Consider the following 27699-nt stretch of genomic DNA (forward strand, 5'->3'; position numbering starts at 1 on the left):
TTTTACAATGCAAAATATATATAATTTTAATCTATTACAATTTTTGTCCGCACAAAATTTTGGAAGGTTTTTATTGGTTTTGTGCTAATATTTGTAACACACAAAAATATTCGTCCTATACCCACTTTAAAATGTACAAACCGGCTTACACTATAGTGGTGTATTGGTGTTACACCAGGTGCGGACCCTGATGTAACACCAAATAATCAGTTTTCAATCAAATATCCCGTTCATTTTCGAAATATTTTAAAGCTTCCAACCTAATCACTTTAAGGTAATCAAAAATGACTCTGTTTACTGATTAATCATCCAACAATCTTTCAAATGCTAGCTGAGATTTGGCAGTCTCATTTTAGAAGATTATGTCGAAAATGACGAAAATATATTAATAAAGGGATGGATACTTCTAATTACACTAGTTTACATTTTTGGAAAGGGCTATGTCCGATTGTTAATTAACAATTTTTATTTTTTCCTATACTCGAAATTTTGAGATAAAGTGGTTTTTATTAAGCATCCTTCTTCAGTAGTGATGGAAAAATATTTGGAAATGAGAATGGATTTATGGGTGCTTGCACCTGTTGTCGAAACCTAACAATCAACTCACGAAAAATATCAATAATATAACAATTTACGTCTATATTAAATCACTATTTATTAGATTTCTTTATTTTTGGCTGATTTTTAGTAATTTTTTTGACAATTAAAAAAAAATAAAATTTGAAAAAATTATTAACATTTTATTCCTGAATTACAAACTTATGGATCAACAAAAAGGGAACTGAATGAATTATTTTTCAGTGTTCAGAAACTCAGTTTCCTGAACGTAATTCCTAAGAATCTTCCAACCAGTGCTAGTCAGGAATGTTATTTCCGGAATAACATCACTTCCAAGATACTTGGATCTAACTTCGACGAATGCCTGACAGTGGCAAAGGAAGTGCTCCAGTGTTTAACTGTCCTCTCCACATGCTCTACATACGTCTGAATCCACACGTCCAATTTTGCATAAATGTGCTCGTAATCCTGTGTGTCCACTCAGAATACGTACTATCATATCAACTTAATACTTCCTCATTTTGAGGAGATTTTTCGTCTTGCTCTCATCAGGGTCACCCCATAGGATTTTCGTGGTTCTACCTACTGTTCTATTACTCAAAAAAGACTTATGGGATTCTCTCACCCATATTTTTAGTTCAGCTTTTCTTGCGTCGAATGGTTTTGGATTTTCTGGTTAAATGCCTTGAGTTCCCGTCCCTTTAAAGTCATTACATTGCGACTCTAGAGTATTCATTTGAAGCTTTCTTACAATCCAATACGGTCATAGATTTAGTTCTATCTTCTGATATCGCCCTAATTGCCTTCTGGCTGTCGGTAAATATATTAAGCGCTATGGGCACCATATTTATTCTAATCCAATTTAGGCATTCCGTTATTGCTCGTACTTCTGCCTGGAAGCTTGTGTTATGATTTGTTAAACGGTGGTATATTTCTGCTTCTGGAAATGGTCATAGATTTAGTTCTATCTTCTGATATCGCACTAATTGCCTTCTGGCTGTCGGTTGAGCCCATCTTAAAGCTGTATTCAGATCCTCCTCAGCTCTTCTACACAAGTAATTTGGATCCTTTTCCTTTAAAAGTATTAGGACATCGTCTTCATATCAGACAGGTCTAAGTCATTTCTCGGTTTGGGTCTATAGGAGGCTATTAATTGCAGTTACCCAGAGTAAAGGTGACAAAAAGCCACCTTGTGGTGTACCTCGAAATACCGTTTTCCTGATAGTTATAACGTACATCTCACAGCTTATCCATCTATTCCTTAGCATGTGGATGATCCAGTTACGGAGCTCCCGGTCAACTTAAAACTAGTCTAGGGATTGGATAAGAGGGAGCGAAGCTTTTGATTGCCCCTTTAACCATATCAGATGTAATTACAATTTCCGTGTTAGCATCCCCTTTTTCCAATATCGGTTCATTTATGTTATTCGATATACCGGGTGGGAAATGGGAGTCCTTTAGGAGTTTCATTGTCTCTTCCAGCCTCTTGCCCGTCGACTATATATTCCGGTTAGACATGAGTTTTGGATAGGACCTTTTTATGTTTGATACGTCATTTACGCTGTCTACTGTTCACAGTAAAGTTTCCAGGAATCTCGTTTGGCTTTACGAAGTTTACTACGATACTTATCCCAGTATACTGCGATCCTTTTATGCCGTGCCCGGTTAAATAGTTTGCGAAGAGTAATTTTTTAGCATCTTTCGAACATTATTTTTTCTTTCGACATAAGTTGCAAACTACAATAATTTACCAAAATACTACAAAAAATTACCAACCTATATATATAAAAGAGTAGCGTTACTGACTGACTGATTCATCATCGCACAGCCCAAACGGCTGAACCTAGAATCATGAAATCTATATACATATATAAGAGTAGCGTTACTGACTGACTGATTCATCATCGCACAGCCCAAACGGCTGAACCTAGAATCATTCAGCCTAGAATCATTCTAGGCTGAACCTAGAATCATGAAATTTTGACAGTAGATGAGTTTTTAGTTATGTAGATCAACTAAGGACGGATTTTTGGAAATTTGTACATTTACGGGTAAGGGGAAAAAAGGGGTAAAACAGGTTTTCTTAATAATCTTACACAATATTAGCGATAAAAGAAAAAAATTAGTAGATGGGTGTCTGGTACTTTTTTGAAATTCGTACTTTTAAGGGGTAAAAATGTGTAACAAACTGTATTTTGGTAAATTTTTTGTCCCTTTATAACTTTTGAACTAATTAACATAATACAATTTTTATAATATTTAGGTAACATCTCCCAAAATTATGAGACACCTGTTTCGTACTTTCTTAAATTAAGTCCTTTTTGGGTGTAAAAGAGAGAAAACTGTATTTATGGTACTTTTTTTAGCACATTAAGAAAACTTTTTCGGTTTATTGAATTATTCATTAATTTAGGACTAGCTCTGTAATAATTATTGTAATAAAATTTTTGCATTTCACTGGGGTAAAAAATACCAAAAAAGGAAAAAACGGGAAATTAAATTTTATTCAAACACTGTTAAAATCACTATTTTTCTGGAACAAATGAATGCAGATTTGAAATGTTTGAGTTTTATCTGTGATATATAGATTTAAATACAGAATATTTTGTAAACTTAATTCTCGAATAAGTATATTCCTAAACGAAAAGAAAAATTGTATTCTTTATCAATACTTTCCACTTAGGTAAAATTTATTCTGGTACTTTTTCTTTCTTCAAATGATACCCTTCGTATGTTCTTTAATATGAATTCAAAACACATGATTATTAAACATACATGGTCCTCATTGAATAATATTATTTAAGAGAGAACTTTTTTGTACTTTTTTATCTCATAAATAAATGGTACTTTTTTAGTAATATTCTGTATGTGGGAACTATTTGATACTTTTCTATTCTTCAAATGCTACCTTTTAGATTCTTTATAATGGTTAACCGGAATGAGAATTTACTGAGAAAAATTTTTGTACTTTTTCGTTTTTCCTATGGTACTTTTTGATATTTTTACGATATTGAACATAGATATTGAAAATAAAATTTAAAATGTAGGAACCTTAGTGAAGAATCTACCGAAAGGGACTTTTGGGACTTTTTCATTTATTAAAATTATATTTTTTGAATTTTATATAATATACAATTTTTGATTAAATGATAATCTATTAAAGGTATTTCATAGTACTTTTTTTCAAATAGTTCTTTCGAAATTTTCTATAATATGAAAGCTAAATGAATGAAACTTATTGTATGCGAATTTAATCACGTGATATTGAACGAATAAAACTGAGACATTAAGAAAATGTTTAATCAATTTAAATTTTCTATAAAAGTATGTATGTATTTAAGTTAAGGTAGCGAAGCACCCAGGGTATGCTAGTAATATTGATAAATGCTCTTATTTATGTTTTCATAAATTAAAACTCGCATTTTATTTTAATTATTCTATAAAAACTACATTACTTAGTCAAATTAATAATAATATAACGGATTTGGGAGTGTTATTTGATAATAAATGAACTTTTATTAATCATTATAACTATATTATTCCTAAATCATATTCTCTTCTTGCATTTGTTAGAAGAAATAGCACATAATTTACTAAATAACATATTCGCAAAATATAATATTTTATTTTCCTAGGTCCGTTCATGAATATGCTTCAGTTATTTGGAGCCCATGTTATAGCATAAAAATATTAGTTCTGTTTTACATTACCATTATTTCTAAATTACAGTTTTCCATACATGCATGATTTCTCATTTCTTGTTTTTACGCTCTTACACTTATACAAGTGTAAAATGTGGTAATATATGTTTGCCGATCGAGACTTTACAATATTATCTTCTGAATCTAAGTAAACATTTTATCACAGTCGGTAGCATGATTTAAGGTTCATAGGAAAAATTGTATTATTTCTACAACTAGTTCTACAACACATGATTTTAGTCTGAACTCGTTCTAGTTTGGCGTTAAGACCAATGATTCCAAATTGTCACCTTCGGAAATGGTTCTGAGGAAGCGTTATGGAGTCGACACTCGTTCTTTGGAACACTTCTGGAACTAGTTCTTTAAACAATGATTTTTGTTTAAATTCCTCAACCTTGGAATTAGTTCCATTGAAGCTTTAGAGAACGTATAAACAAAATTTTATTTTATAGCGTTTTTGTTTAAAATTATTAAGACTAGGAGAATTTTGAGAAACTGTTGAGGAATTTTTACTATTGTACCAATTTTATGTACAAAATTTATATACATATACATATCTTACGTAAAATTTAATATAATTCTTCCGCGCCTATAATATTTCAAAATATTTTTTGTAAGGGTGTACGTTACAACCAGCTAACTTTTCCTTCACTCGGTACCATTCAATTAGAATCTCTTTCATATCTTGTAGTTCAGTTGAACGCAAAAATATACATTTGAACGCGTTTTCTATTTCGATAAAAATTAGTTTTTAACTAGTTTAATAGCAATGTATAACTAGTTTCAAAGAACTAGTTCCTTGAAAACTATTTAGACATTTTAAGAACCACAACAATATTCTAAGGAACGGGTTCCAGAAATAATGGCGACACTACTAGTTCCAAGGATGTTGTAAACTCATAGTATAACTTCTGGATACTGAAATTTTTATTTCGATTTATTTATGGACACGTAGTTGGAGCACATTTTTTAGGTGTGGACAATGATGAAAAATCTCAAAACTATACAGAAAAAAATATGCACAATTATTTTCTTAACAATCGTTTTCTTAAATTTAATTTCGATTTTTATAAATATTTTTGTTTGAGCTTATAACGAATTTGTTTGATTCTCACACAGAAGGAAAATATTTTCTAACAAACGCTTTATTGAAGTAAATATAATTTTCAGAAAAAATTTTACTAATTCAATAAATGTTTTTGTTTCAGTTTTATTTTTTTTAGTTTTCGTAAATAGTATATTATTTTAATAAAAAATCCTGAAATTTTTTCAATAAAGAATTTACGAATTTCGTGATAGATCTAATTTAAGTAAAAAATACTTGGCTTTATGAATTATTTGTTTGATTTTGTATAATTTTAAATGTTATGCATAAGCAAAAATTTCCATTCCTCTAGCTTCTTTCTTTTTCCCTAATCATGATTACAATAGATGCACCAAAAGGTAACGCCTAATTTGAACGGCAACGGCACACAATGTATATACAATGTACACAAATTAACAAATTTCATTAAATTTGAACTTTTAAAATGCTTCACTTGACACGAAATTGCCTATATGTATATTTTAGCAATGATGCAGACATGATGCCTTTACAAAATTTGTGAGAAAGAAATTAAAATTCTAATTTTCTTATTTTTTTATTTGAAATATTTTATATAATTATAATAATTATTTGACATATTTGTAAAAAGTGGGATTAATTACTATTAATATGGTAGCATAAACTTCTAATCTTCTGTCAGATGGTTTATCATGTTGACCGAAAGAGAAATTGGGACTACCTTCCATTAATTATACCATGGTCGGTATTTTTTTGAACTTTGTGATAAAAGTACAATTTTTAAATTATTACTTTAATATAGGAATATTTCTTAAAATTGTACAAAATGGGTTACTGGTGTACCATTTTATTTTTGAAGATCAAAAAGTACAATTGCACAATATTCTTTTCTGAAGTTTAGTAAGAATTATATCAAAGTTCATTTAACTTTGTGTTAAAAGTACAATTCTTAAATTATTATTTCAATATGGGAGTATTTCTTAAATTTTTACAAAATGGGTCATTGGTGTACCATTGTACTTTTGAAGATCGAAAAGTACAATTGTACCAGTTTTTCCAAACCTGATATCTATAACTTTTTTATAAAAAAGATTAATTTTATCAATAAATGGTAACGCTGTTATTGAGAGTTAATATATGATTTCGTGAAATATTTTGCACTAAATTTACACACTAGGTTGGAGGTAGTGTACTTTAAAACCTTTATTATATGTTAAATAAAAAAATTTAGTCTCAAGTTTAAATTGTTGAAAATTTTTAAATTATTTATATATTATAATGAATATTTAGAATATGTAAAAAATATATGTATAGTATCTTAATTTCAATGACCTAAAATAACTGTCATTAAAATTTTAGAAATAAAAAATTGTCCTTTTTTAAGAAATATAATTAAAAGTTACCCAATAACTGTTTTAGGCAACATAAAAAATAAATGTTGTTCGTAACTGTTATTATTCAGTTTATATTTTTTCTCTTGTTTTAAAACACTTATATTTGAGAAATATTTTATTTCTTGCCAATAAAAAATTTACTTATTATCATTGCTCTTTCTCATCGTTAAATAATAATAATAATAATAATAGTAATTACGAATAATATTGAATCAGCAATTTCAAATGAGTCCCCCTTTAATTTAGTAAAATACTACCAAAATAAGTATTTCAGACAAACGATTTGTTTTTAATCCCTAACATTACATACAAATAATTAAATATGGCAAGCATGTATGTGAGTAAATAAAGCTAAATGAGCAAACAAGTGAATAGGTATACTCATGAACGTCTACCGAATTAAAAATCAGTTTAATTTTGAACGTTTCGCGTGTAAGAGCCGACTGTCTGCGATACTTAAGAAGGGAAATAATCTAATAAAATAAATAACAAATTTCTTTTTGAATAATATAAATACTGCAAATAAAAACTATGTTGAATGAAAAGTGAAAATATTGAGAAATACAAAAAGTAAAATTTTTATTATTTGTTTATAAACGACACACGTGACCCAAAAAATATTATTGCTTCAAGAGAATGTATTTATTTGTATAAAAATAAATAAGATTAAATATTCTATCAATAAATCAAATTATAATATAATTGTAATTGCAATAAAAATTGTTAAACATATTATAATAATCACAACAATTCCTTATAAAATAAAAAAACTATTTGGAAATTTAAAAGATATTAGTTTTAATTTGATGAGTTTTCCCATACGAATATGGCATTATTTTCAACTAATTATAAAGTTGAATACGCTGATGTAATGTGGAATATACCACTTGTTGATGAACTATATACAAAACAGCCAAGTATCACATGTAACTAAGTGTAAATCCAAGGAACAAGGTGCGTTACGCAAAATATCCATACATAAAATCAAAACGTTCATAACTTTATATAAAAGTTTTTCAAAAAATCTAGAACATAAAATTTTATTTTGATGAGAAATACATTTTCATTAAAAAAAAACACACACACACAATAACTTTATAAATAAAAGTACAAATACTTAAAATGGATAATTTTACGGATTATAAGCAAAACATGGATTACGAATTACCGATGTTAATCTGTGCATCAATTGTTGCGGTTGTTATTTCTGGAATACTATTAATTAGTAAAATAAAAAGTAAGTTGAAGTCACAATATCTTTTCTAAATAATTTGAATTAGATTTTGTTTGTCGTGCAATTTAGAATTTGCTATTGCCTCTTTTCTGTACTATTAATCAACTAAAAATAAATAAATTAATAAGTGCGTAAGAAAACAAGCCACATGTTCCACATATTCTATATTAAATATACTACCTAGGTAGTATACAAAGAACAGCTGATTGTTTTTGCTATATGAATGATTTACAAATTTTTTTCTATGTAGTAACTGTTTCGTAAGATGGACTATTAAAAAAAAATATGTTAAAAATAGCAAGTTCGTTTTATTCTTATCGACACAGTTTCTGATGTTGTTTTAAGGGCACTGTTAAGTCCTGTCGGGATTGTGGATTAATGATCTTTTTTTATGAACTGATGCGATAGCACTTTTTTGTATTTCTTATACAATTCACGTTGGACTATTAAAAAAAATATGTTAAAAATAGCAAGTTCGTTTTATTCTTATCGACACAGTTTCTGATGTTGTTGTTAAGTCCTGTCGGGATTGTGGATTAATGATCTTTTTTTATGAACTGATGCGATAGCACTTTTTTGTATTTCTTATACAATTCACGTTGTATAAAAGTTATTAAAAAGTACGATATTAGGTTGTTTACAACCTTTAATGAATTTATTCAGTGGATATTATCAAATTATGTTTGCAAAATCCGAAGACTGGACATACGGAGACAAATAAATACTTACAGTTATTACACGTGCATAAGTGTATTTAGTTGTATAATTAATTATACACTCATATCTCAATTCTGTCCATGTAAATGTATAAATAATTGAATGCAATAGAATTCGTAGTAAGACTTTTTAATATACATAAAAAATGTTTTTATGTATATGTAAATTTATACCTACATCCATATGTAAATTCTAAATTCGAATATTATATAATTAAAAATAACTTTAATAGCTGAATAAAGTAGAAATAAACTCCGACCTACATTTTGACATGGTATTCGTAATTGTTTTTCGAAACATTTATTTTATGGCCAAAATTCAGTTTCTTTGTTAAAATATCACCAGACCTTGCTCAATATAAAAGAAAGTGTGCCTTTACATACAAACATACATATATATATACATAATTATATACATACATAGGTGCACATATACATATTTTTTTAAATGGTTGGCATTTAATAGTGATGATATTCATACGTACATATGTATATGAAATTCATCTGAATTGAATTGTTGTTGTGTTGAAATTATGTAACTTTTGTTGGATGTTTTTGAGGGCGATGATTTAACCGCATGATTAGCATAAATTAATATTAATTACTGTGATGGTATGAATGATAAGATAAAATTACAAATGTACCTATATATCGCCCATTTACTTTAAGACTGCCATAATCCAAAATTAGTTGGTATAAGAAAATATCCAACTGAAGTTATTTTTCAACCTAAAAATAAAAACTTAAATGAAACTTTTAAAAAAGAGTTTTATTTTTCCGTGATAACATATAAGTTATTTGATAAGTTTTATTTTGTCTGTCATAACAGAAAAATTACCATTTGTCGTTTTCGATTTAGATGTTTTCAAGAAAAAATATATAAAAACATTGTTTATATATATTTTTTCTTGAGTTTTATTTTCTGATGGAAAAAATAAAACTCCTCAAATAATTTTTATTTTATGACGGAAAAATAACACTTTTTTAACTGTTTCAATCAGAAGGTTTTTTATAGTATATCCTGAAAAAGCACTTCAATACGAGTATATTGGTATATAAAAGTATGGGTCTACGTTGGCTCTAATTCTAATATAAAGAAAAATATAAAGAAAAGTTTCTAAATTGATGTTTGAATAATTGAATTGGACTATCTTATAATTATTAGTGAAAATGAAATGCGGTTTTAAAAAGAGCTAATGTATAACTTCACAACTTGATATTTATTTTTATTTAGAAATTATGAATTTATAAAAGTTTTGTTTACAGTTTGGAATTAATTGGATTGTTGCAATTTAAATATATCATCCACAAAATTAATTTTTACATAAGATTTAAATATTTTCATATATAAAATAATCAAATTTATGTAATTCCGAAATCCCGTGATATTTTAGTTTTCAAAATCCCGAATCTCTGGATTTTGGCATCCCTAGCTAGAACTTACAGTGTATAAAACTACGTTTTCTTAAAACTACTGGTTGTTTTGAAAGAAATCACTTGCGTCGAAAGTAATATTCTGTTGTGGCTCTTTTGTCACTAATGTGCAATGTTTGTATTTGCATTTGCACTATCGTCACTTTTATTGGTGTGCTTTTAAATTTTACTTTTCAGTTTCAAATTTTCAACAAAAAATTTAGTAAAAAAATTAACAAAACTAAGAAAGAAAACAACAATGAATAACGTCTTGACCTTCAAATGACCACAAAATGTTGATGCTTTTTATTGATGCCAAACAAATTGAATAAATTATTACGATTCTTCTTGTTGTTTGTGTATAACTCTGTTAAACGTTTTCCAAATTTTAAATTAATCAATAAAACAAACAAACGATTTACATAATAAACTTAATACTACGAAATATAAACAAAAATCCATATACTACATACCTATGTTGACACCTAATAACAAGTTCCTTTGTTTCAACATTACATACTTATTTCAACCAAAATCTCTATAAAAAAGTGTTGTTATCACATATTGAAATTTATGAAATGTCAATATGGCTCATTTGCAACTAAAGGGTGATTTATGATTTTTTATTGTATATACGTTAGGGATATAGTTTTTCGGTCATGTAAAACCCCTCGAATAGGATTTTAAAGCCCATGTGATATATTACAATGTCTCTTAAGCGACGTTCACACCTTTCAAATGTTTGACAAACATGACGTGACTCCTAAAAATATACATTTTGATTTCCTTAAAATATATGTATATTTATTTGCACAAACATAATATATCTTTGACGTCATCAGTTCAGAACGTCTTTATTATTTGTTTCGACAATATTTGCAATTACAAAAATCATACAGAATCAAAAATAAATTTACAAAAATTAGTGGCTATGTCTTTTTCATCAAATATTTGATAGGTCTGAACGTAGCTTTTTAACTTGGTTTTATAAAGCCTAAAACACTGTCCCTTATAAACTTTTATTTTACAATGTAATTGGACATAGTGCTAACCAGGGAAACTAAAATATGAAAGTGCATGTTTTTTATGGATTCAGATCAGTTTAAGAATTTTGGCATTGATTTGTTAGCGCATATTTTATTTTGCAATATTGGATAAAAAATTTTAAATATTATTTTCCGTATGTGTTTATAATAACAGACCTAAGATTGTTTAACAAATGTTAGAAATGTTAAAAATATTTTATGTATATAAAACGAAGATTTATTTACAATTTCAGGAAATAAGTAAAATGTTGGCGTTTACATAATTTTTAAATTTTATTAAAGTAATTTTGGTACACAAAATTATTTTAAGTGGCTTTTTCAAAATTTTCGTAATTTTAAGGTTATACATAAAAAAATAGGTAAAAAATTCTTTGGGGTTTGGATACAAAATTTTAAATATTATTTTTCGTATGTGTTTATAAAAACAGACCTAAGATTGTTTAGCAAAAGTTAGAAATAATAAAAATATTTTATGTATGTATATAAAACGAAGATTTACAATTTCAGGAAATAAGTAAAATGTTGGCGTTTACATGATTTTTAAATTTTATTAGAGTAATTTTGGTACACAAAATAATTTTAAGTGGATTAGAGGGGCATATTATATTCGCTTTTTCAAAATTTTCGTAATTTTTAGGTTATACCTCAAAATATGTAAAAAAATATTTTGGGATTTGGTTTGGTCCATTTCAGAAATTTTTAGATTATTTTGGAGTTTATATGCCTCTTATATACACTAACTTTTGTTAGATCACAAAGTGGCTCGTTTTTGGTACAAAATATTTAAATCAAATATTTCAATTCCGTCGCAGCCAAATACATAGTTGTAGTATTGTTCGATGTTATTTTCTCAAACAAAATTTCGTTTTAACTTTCACTTCTTTCTTAACCAGTTTTTACTTTACAAGCTGTTGCAATTGTTTTTTGACTTTTTGGTTTATACCTACATATGTATGTATTTATTTTACAAATAACCATTCAAGTCTCTCGCATTGAATGGTTTTTAGTCATCATGTGCTTTGTCATCATTTTTAACTTTAAGTTGTATCATACAATTTTTACTATTAAAACCGGTTACCAAAAGTTTCCTTACATGTTTATTGAAGCGATTATTTCAATTATGTCTACACTTGCTTGAAATGTATGACGTTTGTTTTTGCACCCTACACCAATGTAGCAAGGAGGCTTATATAAGTATTATTTTGAGATTTTCCCCGATGTAAATAAATTAATACTTAATAAAGTTATTGATTGTTTATTTTAGCAATTTTGTATGGAATAATAACACAAGTTTAAAAATTTTGTGTTTGCTCATGGAAAGGGCTATGTCGGTGGTAAATTAACAGTTATTATTTTTTTCTATACGTCGAAATTTTTAGATAAAGTGGTTTTTTAAAATGAGAATAGTTTTTTGAGTACTTGAACCTGTTTTGGAAACCTAACAATCAACTCAGAAAAAAAATCAATAATATAAAACTTATGTCTTCATTAACTCACTTTTTATCAGATTTCTTTATTTTTGGACCGATTTTAAGTAATTTGTTTATATATATTTTTTTTAATTAAAAAAAAATACATTACTGAATTACAAACTTACGGATCTGAATTTATACCTCATAGATCATTTCATACATTCCGCCTTATGTTTTTTTTCGAAAAACTCTTGGAAGTGTGCATGATAAAAATGGCATTATTCACTAAGATTTAAGATTATTGCAACGTAATTTGTAAAATTTTTGTGACAGGAACCCATTGATAGAGAGTTGTGAAGAAGACCATTAAAATTCTTTGAATAAAAAATAAATACATCCCTAATTATAATAAAAATAATGTTTAAAGTAAAATTGCCTGTAGCCTACTTCACAGGATCAATTTCAAACGAATTATGAAAATAAGTTTGTAGGTGTAACTGGGGAGTTATAGAATCTTTCTTGAACATAAATGGTGCGTTTAATTATCTTAACATTTTTGCAATAGTCGATGTATTGGGCGACTCGGGTGTTTATTATAAGACTAAAAATTGGACAAAAAATATGCTTAAGAGCAGGGCCATTAACTGTAATACGGGTATTGGTAAAACAAGAAATGTTGTAACAAGGAGTACATAATAAGGTGGTGCCATCTCTCAACACCTATGGAATCTTATCGTAAATAAAATCCTATTCAGACTAATTTTACACTCCTGCAATTAAAATCAACGTCCCTATCAACGATATTCTAAAAGATTATGTTCTAAAATTAAATTAAAATTCATGAAAATTTTAAAATTATTTTGAATTTTTAACTTTGTTATTGTAAAATGTTGTAAGTTGGCATTAAATAAAACAAAATTTACACTTTTAGCGAATCCTTGCGATTTAGAGATTACTTTAACAGCTTTAGAATTTTTTTTAAAGAAAATGTTGAACATTTTTGGTTTATTTATAATTTTAGAAGGTTTTTTGTTTCTCCTGACAAAAATTGTTCAATGTAACTTATGGGTTTTTTGATTTCATATGACGATATACTTTTGTGGGTCTATGATCAAATTTCGATGTTTTACAAACAGAATGATATGGTGGGTATAAAAATCCGAAAATATATAGATTGTCTTTGAATTTATATACCCTTATACTGCAACACTCTTACCACTGAACACTAAGAAGTGAAACGCTGTCAAAAAGTACCTAAATCTACTGTCAGTCAATACCTCACTCTAAGAATGTATTAGTAGAATTCTCTAGCCACATAGTCGAAAAAAATTTAAAACTTAAAAATATTGAAAAAATTATTACATTTAAATTTTAAAAGATTTCTTTTAATCTGCAATATTGAAATAATATATAAATAATATAATTGAAATATTTTTTTCTTGTACCATACGAAAATTTGCCCTTTTTTTAGTTTTAATTTCAACAACAAAAAGCAAATGTCAAAAGAATAAAAATATTTTTTCATTTGCAAATAATAAAATTTTTCGGGCTATATATAAAGTGTGAAAAAAATAATAAAATATAACGTTAAGTGATGAAAAATATTTTCAAGTTCTATAAGCAATGAATTTTCGCGACAAAGTTTTGAAGTTTGGAGAGAGAGTAAGATTCTTACATATGTGTTGATGTTACACGTCTGTAAGAAGAGCGTAACGTTATTGTTTAAAAAAAAAAATGACAGCGTTTTACTTCTTAGTGTTCAGTGATTCTTACATTAAGCTCAAAATTACGGAAATTTTGAGACCTGCTTCAAAAAGATAGGGTAAATATTCGTTTTAACATATTGCAGAGATATCAATATTTTCAGTCACTTACTAGTGTACTTTTAATGTGGGACCAATACTTTTGTGCGTTTCAAACAATAACATTAACTTATAATACCCTCTATGATACTCCACCATAATGCTGTAGGGTATAAAAATAATACGCTCTACCAATATCTTTACTACATATGTATTAGTATGTATTTACATAATACTAAATGTTTACTTAGTTGTTTTGGTAAAGTTGAGGCCAGGTTTCATTCAACTTTTAGTACTTTTTTTAGATGATGGTATCATTATTTAAGCGGTCCGTTTGCTTGTCGTTATTTTTAGAGTAAAAAATAGGGACCAATTTTTAGCTGAAGGATTAGTAATTAAGTTTAAATTAATCCAATCCAAAGTTGTTTTTGAGTACTCAATTAGTTAATTTTATTTGCTAGTTTATGCGCCCAAACTTGAGGGCGAAATGTAAAAGTATAAATAGCTGATGCAAAAAAATAATAAAATTTTTTAAACAATTTACTAAAGTAAACATTAAAATGATTAGCGATTAGTATAATTTATAGGGACTTCACAATATATTTTTTGTTTTAAATTTAAGTTTTCACTAATATTCATATCACATTTACAAATGTTTTCCTTCTTTTATAAAACATGCATTGTTTTGATAACAAACTGTGACGTTTTCTGATGTTTTGTATGGCAACACTGCAAAGTTTAATCGTCAAAGGTGATTCACATCAGAATCAATTTTATATTTAGATTAACTAACCTGATATTTAATTGGCTTTTGATTTAAAATAACAAATTCTTCACTTCGCAGTTCGATTCTCATTTTTCGATTACGTTTTTATCCGTCAATTTTTTTTCTATAATTTTGTAGTATTATTACTAGAAGTCTATACTCTTATAAAGTAAAAAAAAAATACAAAATTAATTAGTTAATTAAAAAAAATACACCCAAACGCTTATGTACTCCAATAAATTTTTTTTTGGCAAAAAACAAAGTAGTGCATAATATTTTATTAACACCCATTAAAATAAGTAAGCTGCTATTTTTATTTTATTATTAATTATTAAATTCGACTTTTAAGAATTATAGCATTTGATAATAATATAATATTTATACTAAACTTCTTCGGTATGGGAACTTTTTTCACGATTGCGAAGAATAAAATCATATCATATTTTGATATTCGTAAAAAATTCAAAAAGTTATTACCCTAATGTATGTATATGTATATGTAAACATAGCAAAGGTTAATTCGTTTTAAGTGTATATAAATATCTCACGTTTTACGCTTTTATCTAAATTTATGTGTATATTCTTTAATGTTTTCAAAATATAATCGTGATTAAAATTGCATTGTTTGGATTTTTGTCACGAAAAATTAAAATACACTTTAATTTGAGTTAAATGATATTAACACAAATAATCTGTTACACATTTGACATAAAACTCCGAAAACAATATTTCTTAACTTTTCCCAACAAAAAATTGCAGTAATGCAAAGTGAATGTAAATTCTAATCCGCAGTTGCTGAATACTTCAAAATATGCGCCATGCGAAGTGCCGAATTTTGGATTATGCTATTCATGTAGTAAATGAGCGTAATGTATTTTAGATATTATCCGAATATAACCACCCAAGTTAAAACCTTCACGTCAGGCGGTATCTTCAAATGTTGCAACATTTTTGTGTTGTCCCATTTTGAAAAATAAAATTTTGTTAACATAAAACAATACAACGATACGACACCGATTGTGAATAGGAATAGAGAGTAAAAAAACAACTTAGAGGTCTATATTAGGCTGTGCCGAATCTTATATACACTTCACAAAGTTTATGAAAACATTTTTATTTTTTTACTGCCTCCTTTACCTGTCTTTATATGGAAAAAGTTAGAAATAAATTTAATTTTATAAAATTTCAATTCAATTAATGTTTGCATATTTTTTATAGTTTTACTTTTTATATCTACAAAGGATTGAAAAATAATGTAAAATTACAAACATAATGGCAAACTTATATACATATACTATTCTTACGAAGGTGAATATAATAATACCAACCAGGGATGTCAATTAAAATTTTTAAATTCTACAAAACAGCATTACAAACTTTTATATACCCTTCTTACAGAAGTGAAGGGCATAACAATACCAATCAGGGATGGCAATTGCAATTCTAATCATCCAATTCTAATACCCAATCAAAATCTTGTTGGTTTTTGAAAAACGAACTTTTAAAAACGAATATGTTTACACCAATGGTTTTTATACCCACCACCAAATAACTAGAAACAAATCTCACGTTATATTAATACTGATTGTCTGGATGTTATCTCTGTTTCAGGTATCATAACATTATCAAACAACTAAAACAGTTGTAATTCAGGTCAGGCTTGTGCTTGTTGCTGGGCTTTCGACAGAATTACTTCTCACTCCCGCACTAATTTTCATATAACATAAGTTATGTGTTGTCTTCATTTAACGCAAGCTTTCGTTTTAGCTTACAGTGAGGTTATGTTTTTAACTGGTGGAGACCATTAAAAATCTAAAACTTATTTCTGGTGGAGACCAACAATACATCCTATATGAAGGTATAGGTCGTTTGGTGGGATTTTCTCCGGATAAACGTGTGATAACCTGGCAATATGAGTGCTTAATGCACCGCCAACCTAATTAAAACAAAAAATAAAAAAATAACACAACTTCCAGCTTTGGTCAAGCTTTTAAAAATCTTTTATAAAAGAAATATCAAAAAGAAAAAAATATATATTTTAAAAATTTTTAAATTTACAAAAATTTGGATATGTAACATGTTGCCGTAAATGACGGCTATAGACGTCATTTGCATCTATAGGCGCTCGTGCTCGACGTCTACATACGTAATTTACGTCAACGTGTTAATCATCCAATTTGTGTAAATTTAAACATTTTAATTTTTTTCTCTTTGATATTTCTTTTAAAAGCTTAATCAAAGGTGAACGATTTGTTTTTAGTTATTGTATGGAAAAATCAAAGACTAAAGTTATAATAATACTGATTGTTAGGATGTTATCTGTTTCGAGTTTCTTAACATTATGAGAGAATATTGTATACATATTGCCAACCCTGATACGAAAATATCAGTGTACTTAGATATTTTTATTCGTACTCTCCCCTCTTTCTCTTACACAAAAATGATGCATTAAAAATGAATAATACTTATTCTTAAACCTTTAAAAACGTGTCCAAGAAAATGTTTATATCAATTTTCTAAATAAAACAAAAGTACACTCATTCATACGCTTTTAATATATGACTCATTACAACACTATTTATTTGTTATGAAATACGTCACTTTTGTTTTGATTTTACTTACTATTTTATATATATAATATTTATGGTAATTTTCAGATGACTCTGTGCATCGCAATAGCAGTAAAAGAAGTCATATATCATCACTGAAGCCACATATTACTTTAAATTCAAGTCTATACGCAAACGGTACCCATCAGAATCATATCAGCATCAGTGGAAAGCAACGCAAATCTTGCAGCAATAATAAAAGGCAAGACACAACAAAGAAGAGCACATTCACCTCCGTCGGAGATGGCCAAGAGTTACTCAAGAGAAATTCATCCAGAATTAAAATTAAGGATTGGTTAAAACATGATTTAATAAGTTGTGACCCATATTCTGATTCTTCTTTCCCCGAAGGTAGGTGTTATCTATTGAACCCATTACAAATTTAAACAAAAACATGCTTTTCGACAGAAATAAGTCGTATATGAGTCACTATTAAAAATATATTTATTTAATACAAATAAATCGCGTTGATAGAAACAAACTTTTTAATTTAAATAGTTTATTGCTCCTCCTGTAAAATTATAATAATGTTAGCTAGTGTCGTTTGCGTTTTAGGTGACGATATGTACAAGTGTGTATGAGAACTAAATATTTTATTTATTTTTACAACAAATTACATAGTTAAGCGTATATGTAAATGGAATTTTTTTAATGTTTAATTTAAAAATGTTAAGTACGGGCTTTTTCCTTTTAGGTGACGATATGTAGAAGTGTGTATAAAAACTGAATATTTCATTTATTTTTACACCAAAATACTTATTCAGCGTCTATGTAAACGGAATATTTTATTAATTTTAGTTTTACAAAAAATAACTAGATTTTTATACAGGAAGTATTTGTATAAAGTTTACACTATAAAAACAATGTGTTTTTATTAAAAACAAATATAATAAAAATTTTAAATTAATTATTTATAGGTACGTACTTCCACATTTCAAATTAAACGTGTTTAGCTTTACATTACTTTAACTAATGAATTTACATATATACATATATACATATATATCTAATGTACAAAGTACCCGGCAGTTCGGCGGGACAGTTCCAAATTATCTACTTAACCTACCATTTAAGGTGGCTCCTACGTATGGTAATGTACAAATGGGTTGTTGGGAGTCTATCACATTAATATTTAACTAACTATCACATTACTATTTATCTATTGACGTGTGCTAGGAGAAAATCAAGTGTCTCCAAGAAGCTAGTCTATGTAAAATGAGTACAGATACAAATTTTGATATTTTTTAAGATAATATATATTATATTAAAAATTATACGATTCAAAGCAGAATACCATCAGATATACTCTCCACTAATTTTTCTAGAAGCTGTGTTGTTTACTTTTTATGGTTTGCTTCTTGCTTTGTTTGTTTTTAAGTTCACTTTTGTTGTATTAGTAACAATTTTTAATGCTTATAGCTCCCAAAATTCTGAACCGATCTTATTAATGTATATATTGTGCATATTTGCCAACACAACCCTTTAAAATGATATACCTTTGGTCACAAAAAAACCTTGCCTATTAATTATACAATAGGCAAGGCGATCGTTAACCTAAACTGTCCCTTAATATTTTAAAAACAAATTAAGATTAAACAAGAATATTTCGTTCAAATGCTTCTCAAATTTTTATTTTACAGTATTTTGGGATTGGTGCCATGTGTGTTAAATGTCGTTTTATTGCTAGCTTTGCATGTTAACTCTCAGCGAAACGTCTGTGGATATTAGAGTATTCAATTATTGGAGTTTTTGTCTTATTCGGTTTATTCGACAAATAATTATTTGGGGTTTTAATTTGGCCCGTTAATAATCGGATAATTCAAAATTATTCGGTTAATCGAATATATAATATATATATATGTTTTTTTAGATAATTATTTCTTTTCTACAATATTTTTCTTCCAATAACAAATAAAATTATAATTTTCCACTACTTTTAATTCAATTCTATTAATTTTTTCTCATATATTAGAAATTATTTATTTTCATGTAAAATCCTCTTCTATATAAAGAAACTAAGTTTCTTTAATTTTGTGTTTTGGAGATTTACCAACGAGTTCCGGAATTCATACGTTCCAATGAACTTGTGTATAACTATGTATTGCTGAAAAACTTATTAAAAGTGCCTTAAGCTACGTTCACACCTATCAAATGTTTGACGAAAATGACGTGACCCCTAAAAATATACATTTTGATTTCCTTAAAATATATATTTATTGCACAAACGTAATATATCTTTGACGACATCAGTTCAGAACGTATTTATTATTTGTTTCGACAATATTTGCAATTTCAAAAATCATGCAGAATCAAAAATAAATTTACAAAAATTAGTGGTTACGTCTTTTTCATCAAATATTTGATAGGTCTGAACGTAGCTTTAGAAACACAACACTGTTTCTCAAAACATCTCAAGATTTCTTTTAAGAAATCTGAAATGTTTCTGCATGAACCCATTCTAAGAAGTATGTAAATTAGAACAGCTTATTACAACGTTTCTGTAGTATTGTTATAAAAATCATCCAATAAATATTCTTTCTTATAGAAAAGTAAGTAATTAATCCAGAAAGTAAATTTAATATAAAAATATTGAATTTTGTATAAGATATACAGTAATTTTATTTTTTAATAATACGATTTTCTAAATCGGTTAATTGATATAAATATTCGGTTTATTCGTTATTTGATATTTGGCAATTTTCATTTATTCGAGCGATTAATCGTCAAAAATTGATCGATTACCGGTCGACGATTAATCGTTTGAATACCCTAGTGGATATTTTAAGTTTGTTAGAGATAAGATAACAATCAGGCTTTATAGAAAGTTAAAAATGTTTAAAGGTTTCAACAACCTTCTTAAGATTTAAAATTTTTTAAGGTTTAGAACGTATAGTTAGTCGTTTTTATCAATTTAGAAGAAACTACTGATAAAAAGTTTGTTTGTATATTAGACGTGCCCCTAAAATTGGTGTTTAAAAAAATTTTTGTTATACCCTAATACACATTTATTTCATTTAGTTACGTGTTATTTTTATCATTTATTTTCGAAAAACCAACCGAGTCCTTAGGGCCATATACATTTAACAGATTAACAATTTTATATGTTTAAATATGCGTATTATAAAACATACATAAGCTTTAATTAATACATATGTATATGAATATGATTACAAAATAAATCATATACCGCCATTGTCATATATACGTAAAAACTAGGGTGATCGAATCGATTTTTCAACCGGTTTTTTGTTTTACTATTGTTGATTTCCTAAATGTTACATTAAGATCTAGGTATCTTGGAAGTGATGTTGTTCCAGAAACAATGCCCATTTATTAATGTAGTCGCGAATGATATCGCGAAATCGTTTCAGAAAAAATTCTGAACTTGTTGAATTGTTTTTGTGCATTACAAACATCAGCATAAACCCAAAATACCCTCACCCCTGGATGTATAGGGTATAACTGAAGTGTTTTGTTTTATTAAATAACTTTAGATAATAAGTTGATACATGTGTTTCTATGCGTAATGACTACCTATTGTTAAAATATTGTCAAACTTCAGATATTGGTTTTATTATTTGTTTTACTCGAGTTGTATTAACCAAATAAATGTGGTGCGTAAATTAAATTGGAGGAATGTGATTGAAGACAGAAAATTGTTTATACAACAATTTGAAAAAATATATTAAAGAAGATAATCTTATAATTTAAAATAATACGCAGCGCTCACTTGAATAGGTTCACTATTTTCATTACATTCAAATTATTTTTCAGCAAAATATAATGGAGTGATTATAAAAGTGTTTGGCGTATGGGTTAAACCAATAATATACTGACGATATGGTAATTTACATAGTTAAGAAATTTAACATTTTACTAAAATTATAAATACGGAACAATTATTTTAAACGTCTAGATATATTTCAAATTTATCGAAAACATAAATTATTAATTAATTAAATAAAGTAATATTAATGTTATAAAAGACTATAAAACATTAAATTTTTATTCTCCAATATTTAACCATATTTGCAAAATTTTTTGAATAATTAAATACCGTTTGTAACAAAAAGTCAGTTTCCCGGAAATAGCAATAATTTACAAAAAATTCCCAGTTGGAAAAAAATCCAACTATTTCCGTCTAATAGCTTTTTAAAGTTTCATAAAAGTTTATAGAAAGATTTAAGAATTTATACCAAACATACATCTTCCACGTATCCCCCTATTGTTTTGGGTCATATTTTACGATAATTATTAAAGTTGTTTCTTTTATTTCATTTCCCAGATCAATTTGTTTTTTTTTAATTGAAAAAAATCGATCTGAGAAAATCTGTATTTCAAATTACATTTTAATTATACCCTACAACACTATAGTTATCGGTTTAGCTATGTCCTTCCGTTTGTACTTGTAATCAAATTTGTACTTATAATCAAACTAAAACCAAATTCTATACTTTATAATTATAGGGCGCTAGCCCCTATTAAAAACCCTTTTCAAAATTTGACTTAAATGTCCACAACTTTATTCAACAATAAACGACTTAAATATATCTGCGGCAAGATACAATTCAATTAAATGCTTTACTATGAAAACTAAATCACACTTTATTTTTGTAACAGATGTATATAGTCAGCCGGTCTTGCCCGACTATAATTTCTAACTTGTTTTTAAATGAAAAGCAACTTTAGTCGGTTGTTGTTAAAGATGGCGATGGAAACAAAATACATTTTCTGTAGCTCCGAAATACTGCGTTGAAAAATATATAAATAGTTTTGACCAAAGAAAGTTCAAAAGTTGGAATAAAGTTAGAAAATTTGGAACTATGTTAGTATTTTATCGCAAATTTTAACTGAGTTTTAAACCACTTTCTGTAGCTCAAAACTGCTATAATTCGGAGTATATGTAATGTTTAAATTTTCTTATTTTCTTTCGAAAATTATATTCAAAGTTATATTCAAAATTGTTTTAATTTGAAAGTGGTTTGTGAAAATGGAATTGTCATATAATAAAATTTCAAAGCAAATTGGGGAAAAAAACAATTTGTTTGAGTTTTCTTGGTTTGTGCCCAAACTAATCAAAAACTGAAGCAATTTTAGAATAAGATCAAAATATATTTTTTTTGTCACATCACATCACATCACATCACATCACGCACATTAATTTACAATATCTTAGGGCCATACTTTTGGATTGGTGTCATTTTTATCATATGCATAGAGCTATTAGAGCTCTACATAAAAATACAAAGGATTTAAAAATAAGTATATTGTTTCCCTAGATATAGGCATTTAATGTTGTGTGACATGATGTGACAAAAGTTTACTTTTCGGTAGAAATGTCAAACCTTTTGTATTGTTTATATTCATAAATAATTTTTTTTTATAAAATTTACATTTCGAAGAAAGGAAAAAATCGGTGTTTGTATGAGCAATGTTTGTCTAGTGTGAGTGAGAATGAAAAAAGTATGTTTGTTAAGCAGCTTCACAGTAGGAAATGGTAGAAGAGAAACTGATCATAAATACTTTTTATAAAATGTTAAATATTGACATAATTTGAAAGCTTAATTTGTTGTATAGTAAATTCAATTAATTAAATTTGCGGCGATCTGCGGATGCAGTAAGGGGAAATAAAAACCCTTTACAACTCACAAATTTATTTTTAAAATTTAATATATTTTGAAATTTATATATTACTTCATTCTTCACACATACTAGTGTGAACGAAGAGTTGATTTTTAGGTTATATAACTTTCTTCATTCACTGTCATACGGTTTATCATTAGATGCGGAAGAATTTGATAAATATGCTATAGAAACTGCAAAAATATATGTCAAACATTATAGATGGTATTATATGCCATCCTCCATTCATAAAATTCTTATTCATAGAGAGAACATAATCACACATTTTGCGGTTTCACCAATTGGTCAGTTGTCGGAAGATGCCCAGGAATTCAGAAATAATAATTATTAAAGTTTTAGACTACATCATACTAGAAAATGCTCAAGAAAAGATACGAACGAAGATGTTTTTAACTGACTTGTGTATACATCGGATCCATATATTTCAACTCTCAGGAAAACTTTTTTTGAAATTTTAATTTTAAGTATTTATTAATTACCTATTCATATATGTATAAATAGTATTTAGATAAAACTTTCTATATTTCTATATTAGTGTAAAATAATATCAATTATTACAAAAAAACTTTTATTTAAACTGTTGCAATAAAAATATTAAATTTCAAACAAATAATTTAAAGCAACCATTGAATTTTTTAGGATCACATTAATAACTTTAATCAGAAATATAGTAGGCATATATCTTTAACAGATAAAAAGTTACTGATTTATGATCAAAGAACGACGAAAATTTCTCACTGTGCGATTTTGTAACCCATTTGGGCCTTTAATATCAATTTTTATTTGATTTATGTACAAACAAACCGCCAGCATTTGTACAAACTGGAAACACTCTCATACACTACTCAACAGGCTTGCACAAACGTAAAATACTAGTATGTTTGTCGCTTGTGTAGTCTATTTGGCCCTTAATATGTATTCATTGTGATATATGAAACATAAATTTATTATTTAAAATTGTAATATGAATAGAACATAATAGAAAATTTTGAAAATCTACAAAATTATATGAAAAACTTTTATATGACACACACTTTTTAGTACTCTGTTCAAAAATCAAAAATTTTTTATTATGCCTATCTTGCATTAAATGAGTTATATGTATGTATATTACACAATACATACAATGTATTTGTACAAATTCAAATGATTTACGAAAATTAAAGTTTAATGACACTTCTACAAACACTGAAGGACATCTTAATTATAATGTTCATCGTTTATTTTGACGATTCTTATGAATCAATAAAATCTCTCTTTCGGATTTGTTAAACATATTTGTTAAGCTGTTTGATTTTTATTATCGCCAAGTAGGGTTTCTCTTGTGCCACTTCAAATATTTAGACGTGTGTGTTTTTTTAAGCAAAAAATAAAGGCACATTAATATCCCTCGTTGGTGTTTAAATAGTTAACTACGGTCTACTTCATTACTGAAAAAGCTCTCTGCGAATGTGATCTGAATTATTAATACGAGACAATACTATTTTTATACTCCGTTGAAATTTGAAGAGAAATTTTAATATAGCAAACAAATTGAAATAATATTAATATTTATACCCTACACCACTATAGTGGGGAGGGTATTATACGTTTGTGCTGATGTTTGTAACATACAAAAATATTGGTCCAATACCCACCTTAAAGTATACCGATCGATTCAGAATCATTTTTTGAGTCGATTAAGACATGTCCGTCCGTCTGTCCGGCTGGTTGGCTGTCCATGTAAACCTTGTGCGCAAGGTACAGGCCGCAATTTTCAAGATAATTTGATGAAATTTGGACCAAGCATGTTTTTTGGCACAAGGACGAAGCCTATTGAAAATGGTTGAAATCGGTCCATTATTTCACCTAGCCCCCATACAACCGTACCTCGTAAGGATCGGCCTATATTTGACCCTAGCTCCCATACAAACCCCCCTTCAAAAAATGACTTAAACGTCTAAAATTGACTTGTAACCATTTGTATTGCAATGAAACTCAACAAAACTAACTGTTATTTAGAAATATATCCTTTTCCCAAATTTACCGAGGATCGGCCCATATTTGACCTATATAAAGCCTCAATTAGAAATTTTAGTTTTTTATCAATAAATGGCTTAAATATTTTGGAATTATGGTAATATTCAACATAAAAGTTTCTTTACAAAAAATAAAAATTTTATAAAAGTAAAAATTGTAAAAATATACTCATGGTGTAGGGTATCATATGGTCGGCCATGCCCGACTATACTTTCCTACTTGTTATGTATTAAGTAGGGTTTACATGTAAGCATACAAATAAAACGTAATTTAAAATAAAAATAAATTTAAAGAAAAAATACATATTGAAATCAATCAGTTACATATTTATATCTTATAAACCACTAATCCGATTTCAAGCCATACTAATAATAACTTTTGTTATTCAAAATGATGCCTAAAGCTTCCAGCAATTAAAAAAGAGATTGAATTTAACTAATAATAGAGTGAGCTAGATTCATATAGCAAAACAAAACTAAATTAAGAGCTTAACCTTTAATATCCTGATTTTTTTGTTTGAGCGGAAAAAATTTATGTTATAAAACTTACATTTCTAAGCAACTTTTGTTATACAACTTTCTTTTTACATAGTATTTACCTGTGTTACGTGAAAAATACCTTTTTAGTTCTTTACCTTTAATATCCTGATTTTTTTGTTTGAGCGGAAAAAATTTATGTGATAAAACTTACATTTCTAAGCAACTTTTGTCATACAACTTTGTTCTTATATAGTATTTACCTGAGTTACGTAAAAATACCTTTATGGTTATACCAGGCATCCGTACTTCCAAATTATAAATATTAAAAAACATACTTTTAAATCAATAATAAGTAACAGAGTTGGGGGTAGTGCATTAAATATTTAGTGCACTAAGGATTCTACTAAATCCCACTATAGTGACGAAATTTTGATTTTCCACAATTTTTATAACTATAGTGGTAGTGAAACATATTTAAACTACCACTAAAAAATAGTGGCAGTAAAAATTTTTCCACTACCACTAAAAAAATAGTGGCAGTGAACATTTTTCCACTACCACTAGCCATTAGTGGTAGTGAAAATTTTTCACTACAATAAAATAGTGCAAATGTTTAACAGTCACTACATGAATGCTTTAATATGCACTAAAATCTCAAAAAAAAAAGTGTTTATAACAAATTCCAAACAAATTGCAAATATATATGTTCAAAATATTTCTATTTTATTGTATTAAAGAAAAATATATGTACCAATTAGTATTTAATTTAATATGTTATATTAATATATTTATGAAATTTCCGTATATTTTTGCATTACTATTTCCTTTTGTTTTTTAATTTTGTTAGTACTTTAATATTAGTATTAATTAATTAATGTAATAGAGTATAAATTAATTCAATATAATGATATGTATTTGAGTTTCTTTAACATTAGTGAATATATATTTCCACTATCCTATTAGTGGAGAAAAAATTTGCACTAAGCTGTAAAAAGGGTTTTCACTATCACTAAATTAATTTTAGTGAATATATTTTTTTTGTTTCACTACCACTATTGCTTAGTGAGGCTGTACTTTTTTAACCCACCACTAAATATCTATTAGTGATAGTGAAAAATTTTGCACTAGCACTAACATTTAATGGAAACTGCAAATTTAGTGCACTTCCCCCAACTCTGGTAAGTAACTTCATTGTTAAAAAAAAAAAAAAAAAACAATTTCAACCCCAAGGTTATTTGGTTGATCTTATCCCATTCGAATTTTAGCACAAGATTTTATCAATGACATAAATGATACGCTTCATTTTGCAATAAATGATTTTATCAAGAAATGGTAGACTTTATCAAGCAATGGTAGACTTCTGACATAAATGATACGCTTTATTTTGGAAATAAATTATTCAAAAAACTTTCGAAAAATATCGATATATGTAATCTGATATATGATAAATTTTGAATTCTAGATGTTTGGTGGTCCCTTGAAAAACAAACAAAAAAAAATTATAAAAATCTCAATAACCAAAAATTGTAAAATTGCTTTAAATACTTCCCAGCAAAAAATAATTGATGTCATACTTTACAAACTACATCTTAATCACATCTAAAAATGCGATTACATACTATTCACTTTTATAAACCAAATATTTCCTTACAAATGAAAACCCAGTTAAAAGTAAGAAAAGGGATGTAGAAAAGTCATTACAAATAACATATTTGAAGTACATCAAACTTTGGTGAAAAACCAATGAAATTGACATAAGCATGTCATTGAACGAATTCGATTTATTTTTGACATCCAAATATCGGATTTTTATTGCATCTATGAATAAGATTATATGTAGTTCA

The 27699-nt window shown here is 27.3% G+C and overlaps 1 protein-coding gene across 3 annotated transcripts in view; it reads left to right on the forward strand.

Annotated features, from left to right (window-relative positions):
* The first annotated feature begins 7398 nt into the window (after nt 1-7398).
* LOC111690929 overlaps nt 7399-27699 on the forward strand; it is a 31446-nt gene continuing 11145 nt past the window's right edge. Inside the window, exons 1-2 of one of the 3 annotated variants that reach the window (XM_023453536.2) lie at nt 7399-7953; nt 17763-18065. In XM_023453536.2, the coding sequence (XP_023309304.2) occupies nt 7839-7953; nt 17763-18065 (418 nt within the window). In that variant the 5' untranslated portion in view covers nt 7399-7838. The remainder of the gene's footprint in view (nt 7954-17762; nt 18066-27699) is intronic. The other 2 variants (XM_046945732.1, XM_046945733.1) reach the window with 2 other exon arrangements.

The sequence above is a fragment of the Lucilia cuprina genome, chromosome 3 (genome assembly GCF_022045245.1).
Source record: "Lucilia cuprina isolate Lc7/37 chromosome 3, ASM2204524v1, whole genome shotgun sequence".
NCBI lineage: Eukaryota > Metazoa > Arthropoda > Insecta > Diptera > Calliphoridae > Lucilia > Lucilia cuprina.